At 36.5% G+C, this 8,811-nt stretch overlaps 3 protein-coding genes across 3 annotated transcripts in view; 1 reads left to right on the top strand and 2 right to left on the bottom strand.

Annotated features, from left to right (window-relative positions):
* The window catches only part of LOC105314715 (uncharacterized), a 14,345-nt gene extending 8,362 nt beyond the window's left edge, over nt 1-5,983 (top strand). The window contains exons 13-15 of the mRNA XM_011409045.2: nt 4,344-4,694; nt 5,051-5,275; nt 5,633-5,983. Coding sequence (XP_011407347.2) covers nt 4,344-4,694; nt 5,051-5,275; nt 5,633-5,983 — 927 coding nt within the window. The remainder of the gene's footprint in view (nt 1-4,343; nt 4,695-5,050; nt 5,276-5,632) is intronic.
* On the bottom strand, nt 438-3,803 carry LOC109587289 (uncharacterized). Its single transcript, XM_020003540.1, has 2 exons — nt 3,234-3,803; nt 438-1,306 (listed from the first exon to the last, which is right to left on the bottom strand). Exons 1-2 carry the CDS (start codon nt 3,791-3,793, stop codon nt 673-675), a joined length of 1,194 nt encoding a protein of 397 aa, XP_019859099.1. The 5' UTR covers nt 3,794-3,803; the 3' UTR covers nt 438-672.
* A 217-nt stretch (nt 5,984-6,200) lies between the features above and the next one.
* Nucleotides 6,201-8,470, bottom strand: LOC109587287 (RING finger protein nhl-1-like). Its single transcript, XM_020003536.1, has 3 exons — nt 7,685-8,470; nt 7,231-7,387; nt 6,201-6,597 (listed from the first exon to the last, which is right to left on the bottom strand). The coding sequence occupies exons 1-3, from the start codon at nt 8,268-8,270 to the stop codon at nt 6,201-6,203; spliced, it is 1,140 nt and encodes a 379-aa protein (XP_019859095.1). The 5' UTR covers nt 8,271-8,470.
* Between the last annotated feature and the right edge of the window lie 341 nt (nt 8,471-8,811).

The following is an 8,811-nucleotide window of genomic DNA, read 5'->3' as shown; positions in this document are numbered from 1 at the left end:
ACGGGATAAGAGAGCTGGATGGCTCCACTAAAGCTGCTAAAGATAGCTGATTAGCTGCTGGACACTGTAATTGTATAAACACGTGGTCAATCGCCATAGCAACTATCTAAACCGTTTCCATGGAAATTCTTATTAGCATTCGCGAAAATTAGTCGTCCTACGGCATAATCCTCTTTGTAATGATTGTTTACTGTTTACTTCTCACTCTTTTTATAATATTCAGGAGAGCCTGATTAGTGACGTCAGAGATTATACGCTACGTATCCGCAAATATTCAAAGAACGTACTCTATGGTAGTGTTTTACTACACTCATTAGCACAGGTCATGTAGTGGCATCAAAGCAAGTTCATGTATCAAAAGAGTGGGGAGTAAACAGTAAGGCCTAGAGGAATCCACAAAAACGTACCTTTAATTTTTTTATTTCAACAAATGTCAATGTGAACATAATTATTTCAGTTAATATTTCAGCAGGTATGCAATTCTACATGCCTCTTGCCTATTATACTAATAATAATGAATGAAAATTTTAATACAAATAACCCAATAAAGAAAGTCCTCATTTAAAATGTTTAACAGTGTTAAATTAGCCTAGACTATAACCAAGAGCACATGTACTCTTGCTATAACTAATTAATAATAAGTCCTACCACACTCAAAAAAATCAAAGTTACTCATTTGACGTAAATCTCATAAAAGCTAACAGGAGTATCTTCATCATCTGTCTCCTGATCACCACAGACCCTCAACTCAATATAGTCAGTAGTGGTAGCTGTATAGTTCCTGTGGAACCAAGGGAGACCAGGAGCTGAACAGCAAGCTGTTTCAAGAGTACCACAACCTTGACCATCCCATAATGGATTAGCTGTATAGAAAATTCGACTGGGGGTAGTTCCAGCTCCTGATTCACAGAAATAATTGTTTTTGATGAAATCTTGAATGAAAGAGCTTTGCGTACTTCCTGGTGAACATGGACAGTTGTACCGTCCATCATAAGCTATACTTGATCCTTGGACTCCTCCCATTAGTGTCCAGACATGTTGACGAGGAGACCCACGAGTGATACTAACTCCATCAACATAAGCTTTATTGATGTTATTATGTTTGGGATCAGTTCCTCCAACATAACGTTGTGGATTTTGCCACAGACCATGTTGAACTGCATCAGGTGTAGCATACTGATATCCCACTACTCTACCACACACTTGAGAGTAACTGATACCATTAGATGGGAACTGAACTGACTGGCAACTAGCATCAGCATTATATGCTCTACCACAAGCTCTAACTCCTCCTGACTGGTACAGTCTAAACCCGGAAGGACATATTTCCTTAGAGTCAGTCATATCCAGATATGCTAGTCTTGTCCATCCTCCTCCTGAACCACAGAGCTCTCCCATATGACAATAGACATGTTTTATGCTACTGCCTTTGTCTGCCAATGCGTACACACCAGAAGGACTGGTCGGTTCTTTGTTTCTTAATTCTTGACACGAAGTAGGAAGAGAAGTAGAAGAGTTGTGCAGTGCTATAAGGTCTTCCATTAGCTCCAGTAGTTCTCTGATGGCTCTAGTATTCGAGGCAGCTATGTTTTTTATTTCAGAGACTGAATCAATTAAATCGTTCATTTTCTGATTAGTTGCTTTGATACCTTTAGCATTTCTCCTTAACAATTTCTCTGCAAATGACCTTGAGGTACTTTCATTGCTTGAATGGCAATATGTTACATTGCTGTCAATGCACGTAGATATTGCTGCAGTGCAAGTACTGCTAGCAGCATCATATGTGACAGCAATATTGGTACCACTTATAGAAGGGTAGAGGGAGACTAGGATCAGTAGTAGATAAGACAGCATCTTGTCAGAACTCCTATACATATACATGTAGGCAGTCAGTAACTGATAGACCTGTCTCTTTTATAAGGTGCTTATAGTTAACAACTGAACTGTTTTGACCAAATTATGATAAAGTTGAATGAGTTTTACCAGGAGCCCATGAAAGAAGAAGGGGAGGGTAACCCTCCCCTTCTTCTTTCATGGGTGGTTTTATCATAGCCTAGCTATTGTATGTAAAACAAATTTGTACAATTGACCGTAATGATAGCTTAATGATAAAGATAACTTTCTCAGAGAGATGAATTACACAGTAGACTCCAATACAATCATGTACTACTGTATATACTGTCTCATATATACATGTGTAGATGTTATGTTAGATTTTATGATTAAATATTGGTGTAATAAAATTTAATTAATTTCTTATTATTTATTAACTTGCCAGTTATTAAGCTCAATGCTTTATTTTAAACTGTGTCCGAGTTATTACCTACTTATTTTTATCTCATTCTCTGTTGTTTATTGAATGGTATTTCGAAAAAAAAATAATGATACATGCTGCTAGTATTGCTATTAAACTAGTGGACTGCTTGAATGAATTAAAGGTAAGATACTCATAATTATCATGCCAAAATTCAAAATTGAAAATTTTAACACAAACTAATAAAAAAAGTCCTTGTTTAAATTGTTTAACAATATTAAATAGCCTAGGCTATAATAACTAAGTAATAATAAGTCCTACCACACTCAAAAAAATCAAAGTTACTCATTTGACGTAAATCTCATAAAAGCTAACAGGAGTATCTTCATCATCTGTCTCCTGATCACCACAGACCCTCAACTCAATATAGTCAGTAGTGGTGGTTGTATAGTTCCTGTGGAACCAAGGGAGACCAGGAGCTGAACAGCAAGCTGTTTCAATAGTACCACAACCTTGACCATCCCATAATGGATCAGCTGTATAGAGAGTCCGAGTGAAGGAGTTTCCAGCTCCTGATTCACAGAAATAATTGTTTTTGACAAAATCTTGAACAAAAGAGCTTTGTGTGCTTCCTGGTGAACATGGACAGTTGTATCGTCCATCCCAAAGTATTCTTGATCCTAAGAGCCCTCCCATTAGTGTCCAGACATGTTGACGAGGAGACCCACGAGTAATACTAACACCATCAACATAAGCTTTATCGATGTTATTATGTTTGGGATCAGTTCCTCCAACATAATGTTGTGGATTTTGCCATAGACCATGTTGAACTGCATCAGGTGAATTATATTGATATCCCACTACTCTACCACACACTTGAGAGTAACTGATACCATTGGATGGAAACTGAACTGACTGGCAACTAGCATCAGCATTATATGCTCTACCACAAGCTCTAACTCCTCCTGACTGGTACAGCTTAAACCCAGAAGGACAGTTCTCTGTAGCATCAGTCATATCCAGATATGCTAGTCTTGTCCATCCTCCTCCTGAACTACACAGTTCCTCCATATGACAATAGACATATCTTAAATTTATGTTACTGCCATTGGTTGCCAATGCGTACACACCAGAAGGACTGTTTGGCTCCTTGTTCTTTATTTCCTGACATGAAGTAGGAATAGGAGAAGAAGTAGAAGAGTTGTGCAGTGCTATAAGGTCTTCCATTTGCTCCAGTAGTTCTCTGATGGCTCTAGTATTCGAGGTAGCTGTGTTTTTTATTTCAGAAACTGAACCGATTAAATCGCTCATTTTCTGATTTGTTGCTTTGATACCTTTAGCATTTCTCTTTAACAATTTCTCTGCAAATGACGTTGAGGTACTTTCATTGCTTGAATGGCAGTATGTAACATTGCTGTCAATGCACGTAGATATTGCTGCAGTGCAAGTACTGCTAGCAGCATCATATGTGACAGCGATATTGGTACCACTTATGGAAGGATAGAGGGAGACTAGGATCAGTAGTAGGTAAGACAGCATCTTGTTGAAACTACTAAGTATATGTACCCAGTAACTGTTGGATCTGTCTCTTTTATAACAAAATGTAGGTTGTTTGAGAGTTAGTTGAACTGTTTTGACAAACTTGGTATGATAAATAGAGTTCTGAACTGTTTATATGAACTTAGTATGATTAAGTATAGAGTTCTATAGCAACCTTGACCTGACTATTCTATGATGAAGATTTAGCATTTGATTGTAAGGATAGTCTTTAATAATAAAGATAACCTTTCTCAAAGGATGAATAAGTTGAGGACTTGACCTTTCTCAAGGAAATAAAAAAGTCTACACAACGATGCACTTTATACTACATTGTATTTCAGTATAGCTGGCTTATTTCATCTGGAATTAATTTTTTCAGGTTCAAATCTACATGTACTAATTCCACAAAATACAATGTATTGACGAAAATTCTGTAAACCACGAAAATGAATTAATTCCAATAAGAACCCTAAAACAAAATTTGAGACTACGAAATAAATCAGCAGACAGTGTTTGTTGTTATTTTGATGATGATTGTTATTTTCCATAGGTTAATGGGATAATAAAGATATCAATGTCACTCCTCAAACTGCTATGCACTACCTACTGTCATCAACAGCTCCTCTCCTCTTCTCAATACTCTGTCTCTCAGCATAAAGACAAGACCACACTAGAGAATATGGAGAAGAAATGTGTGTGGAGAGCATTAATGAAAGGACTTCATTTCTCAGAGTCTGATAAAGAAACAGGATTACAGATTATAGATACTAAACTAGGTATCTGTGTAGAGGAGGAGACACAGGGAGAGGTGGAGAGAGGGCACAGGAAAACTTTAATGAGAGCTATTGAAAAGGAATTTGAGGAAAGGCATTTACAAATGAAACCAGAAATCACGGAGAAAGTAATAATAATAATAATAATAATAATAATAATAATAATAATATTGATATTTTTAAAATCCAGTTTTAATTGTGTTTACTGAATTTACTGTTGTATAAAAGTAGCAAAAAATTTAAAATTATAAAAATTATGAAATAATTATTAAAATTATGAAATTCCAAAGGTCAAATCTGAAATGCTTAAATTAGAACTACTTTTTGGTGGCATGCAATTGTATGTGTACTGACAAATTTTTGAATTACATGTATATGTATGACTTTGGCCTAAAATTTTTTTTAATTTGGTGACTATGCTTCTATTCATAGTATATCAACATTCATTAATTCACAGAATATTATGGTAACTTTTTCATTTTAGATTATGGAATTGGATGGTGCATTAGAATCAAGGAGATGTGTTATTATTTATGGTCCTAGTTCATCAGGAAAGAGTACTCTTTACCAGTTGCTATCACAAGCACATAATCACCTACTGAGTAACAATGGGACTGTCAATGAGGAAGGAAAAAAAGGAGGGAAAGGAGGAAAAAAGAAAATGATTTATGTGACTCACATTAACCCTGAAGCATATACTTTGACTGAGGTGTGTACATGTACATACATGTATATGTATAATACATTATAAAAATAATTAAAGCAAAGAATTGTTGGTGGATATTAACAGCACATACATGTACATGTACACGTATATGCTATGTACATTCAAACACTATATGTATGCAGTACTGTATGTCATACATGTACCTAAAGGTAGGTTTATAATATGCTACATGTGTGTAGCCCTGACATTACATTGATGCTGGAATTAAATTATAGGTTCAATGTACTCTAGCTTAATGCATGAATTTGCCCATGCTTTTGCCTAGCATCATAATTATTGTAAATCTGGCCTAATACAGTTTTGATACTCTTTTATTGTTATTATTATTATTATTATTAGCTTTTTGGCGGGTATTTGTCATCAAGTGAGACTGCTACAGGAAGCAAATATACTGATGAGTCCTCATGGTCTACTGGTATTCTAGCAAGACTGTTTCAACAAGCAGAGGATTCCAACAACAGGACAATAGAGCTGAAGGATAGAGAGAGAGGAAGAGGAGGAGGAGGAAAGAAAGGGACCTCATTGTCCATTACCCACTGGATTGTGTTTAACGGCTTTAACTGGAATCATATTCACTGGCTGGAGAGTTTGTTGACTCATCCACACAAACTGAAATTATCCAATGGAGACACACTCAGTCTACCAGGTACTGATAATAAATGTATTATTATATTAATGGCAGGGTGTTAAATAACAGTCTCCATGGCTGCAAAAATATGCCATTTCTTGTCCTGAACACCAGTATTTTATTTCATGCCTTGAATGGTGATCAAAGATGCACACTTCATTTTTCAGTTATAATTAGTGTATTGCAAACTATTGAGCACAAAAACATTTATGGTTAGTATTAACGATTACAGCTTTTAAATAACAAAAATAATAATGTACTATAAAAACAATAAGCATTTTAATAGATAACAAGTCGGTTATTACTATAATCACAAACATACAAGAATCCATTTTTATCAAATGTTAATCCATCTGGATGATTAAATTGTTCAATATTTCTGCCTTTACTTCCAAACCTATTAACAAACACGCCATCACTAGTGAAAACTGAGATACGATTATCCTCTTCTTCACTAACATACACTAAATCTCTAGCACCAGTGCCTATTGTTATACCTCTCGGCTCTTTAAGCTGCCCAAGACCAAACCTTTTATTTCCAAACTGACCCACAAACTTTCCATCTGGAGAGAACTTCTGAATGTGATCAGTATGCATGTCCGTAACATACACTAATCCTTGACTGTCAATAGCAATGTTGCGTGGTGATTTAAACTGTCCATTAGCTGATCCATAGCTACCAAATGAACGAGAGAAGGTTAGATCAGGATTTAAGACTTGTATACGATGATTATTCACATCAGCAATATAAACCTGTCCTGTTGTAGGAGAAATGGCTATACCAGAAGGAGTACTAAATTGTAGTGGTCCACTGCCCTTCTTACCAACTGATGCTATAAGGTATCCATCCATGCTTATTTTCTGGACCCTGTCACTATCAGACACAAGAATAAATTTGTCTGGAGTAATGGCTACACCACGAGGATTAAAAAACTTGACATTACCACTTCCTCCTTTTCCTCCTAATAATTTTTTTCCTTCTTTATCAAGTATTGTTACATAATACTCAGTTATTATAACATGATTATCATCACTCACAGCAACTCCTGAGGGATGGTTAAGCTCAGTTATAGCACGTATTGGAGTGATGTTATCAAGGTAAGGATTGAAAGGGAAGGCAAGTGAGGTATCCTCAAGTTGTACATTATATGCTTGTACTTTTACTGTGTGAGTGCCAGTGGTTGAAGGGTTACACTGTATCCTATACACTCCAGGATCAGTACTGGTGGTAGTGACTGCAGTGTGAACGGGTTGATCACCTTTACCAACTGGTACTAGACTACACTTCAGAGAAGAGAGGGGAACAGACAAAAGAGATGAATCTGGTCCCTCTATTGATAGTGAAAATGAAACTTTTTTTTCTTTTGGAAGGTGTTCAAAGCAACCAACTTTCTTCACTTTACACTGCTGTAGTGCCGTAGATGAATAGGTCACAATGTCTCCAATGTGATGAAGTGATTTGATATCTTTAATCAATACAAAGTCAGCCTTTTCCTTTGGATGTAACTTCTCGAAGTTGATTTGTGCAAAGACTTCTCTCATACGCTCCATCATCTGCTTCTTAGACCTCAGGACTTGTTGAGGACTGCCTGTCTTCAGACTCTGTTTCACATAATTCTCAACATCCTCTAGAAGACCCAAATTCATTTCTGCTGATTTGACCTGCTCTGACAGCACCTTTAGTTTAGCATCAGTGACCCTCTTTGCCTGCTCAGTCAGTTTCCTCTCTGACTGACGAAGAACATTCATCATTTCCCCTACCATTTCATGTATTTCTTCTAAGACTCCTTCTCCTCTCTCTCTGATCTCACCCTCTCTCTCTGTTAGAGCGCACAGGATATTCTGAAGTTTTTCCTTCTTTCCCTCAATTGGTGATAGACAATCTCTTAAGTTTTGACAGTGTTTGGTAAATCTTTCAGCAATTAGGTCATATTGATGGCCTTTGTGATTACGAATTGAGCAGTTAACACAGATTACTGTATTACATGTTTCACAGAATAGCTCCAAAGATTTTCCATGATCACTACATGTTGCCTCTTGAGGATTTGATAAATCTGCTGTCTTTTTCATTAGACTTTGCATCTCTTTGAGGTTGTTAAGGTGAAATGCTACAGGAAAGGCTCCTGCTCCTTCTTTTGGTACCTCTGTATGATGACGACAAGTGGGACAAGAGAGGTAATAGGTCTCACTCTTCTTATCCAGTGGTAATCGCTCCAGACAGTGCTGACAGAATGAGTGATGGCAGGGTAGGATCTTAGGGTTAGTATAGTGGGTGAGACACACAGGACAGGTGAGCTGTTCCTCCAGTTTGAGGAGACCAGGAGATGATGACGGTAGTTGGTCTTCCATTTGAAAATAGAGTAAAATTATGTATGCAAAAGATGTAAATGAGATAAAGCAAAGAAAAATGATAAAAAATGAAGAAGTCCAAACAAAAACAGAGTAGAATAGACAGGAAACAAGAGGAGAGGAATAGGAGGCAGCGAGTTATACTGATGAGAAAAACAAGACCAATGAAAAGGAGGAGGAGAGAAAGACTATAGGGGATTAGGGGTACTGTGAGTTTAGATTAGGTATACCTCAAAAGTATATTCAAAGGTCTTGTGACTAAAAGAAATTATGATAGTGGTCTACTGTCTTTTGGCTTCACTGCAGGGAGATAACTATAAATAATTTTTTTCAAGCCACAAAATTTTTGAATAGCAGCAATTCAGTACCATATAAAATGTTGAGATAAAACATATGTACCTTAATTGAAAGTCATGTTATTTATAATCTTTCCAATGGACCTTATGCAACAAACGGTTTAATGCGTACCTCTTAATTGAAGTAAGATGGTGGATTTTTTGGTGAACAGGCAGGCTGAACATTTTCCTCATTATTATTATTA

Source organism: Amphimedon queenslandica, unplaced genomic scaffold (genome assembly GCF_000090795.2).
Source record: "Amphimedon queenslandica unplaced genomic scaffold, v1.1 AMPQUscaffold_12622, whole genome shotgun sequence".
NCBI lineage: Eukaryota > Metazoa > Porifera > Demospongiae > Haplosclerida > Niphatidae > Amphimedon > Amphimedon queenslandica.
Note: the sequence above shows the minus strand (reverse complement) of the source record. Positions and strands in the feature narration are given on the sequence as shown.

Coding starts and splice junctions, on each gene's coding strand:
- LOC109587289 (XM_020003540.1), bottom strand. CDS start 3,793: ATGCTGTCTTACCTACTACTGATCCTAGTCTCCCTCTATCCTTCCATA. Junction 1,307..3,233: donor AACTGTCCTTCTGGGTTTAA/GCTGTACCAGTC, acceptor TTCCGGGTTTAG/ACTGTACCAGTCAGGAGGAG.
- LOC109587287 (XM_020003536.1), bottom strand. CDS start 8,270: ATGGAAGACCAACTACCGTCATCATCTCCTGGTCTCCTCAAACTGGAG. Junction 7,388..7,684: donor CTTAGAAGAAATACATGAAA/TGGTAGGGGAAA, acceptor TATTGATTAAAG/ATATCAAATCACTTCATCAC. Junction 6,598..7,230: donor GGACCAGATTCATCTCTTTT/GTCTGTTCCCCT, acceptor TTCATTTGGTAG/CTATGGATCAGCTAATGGAC.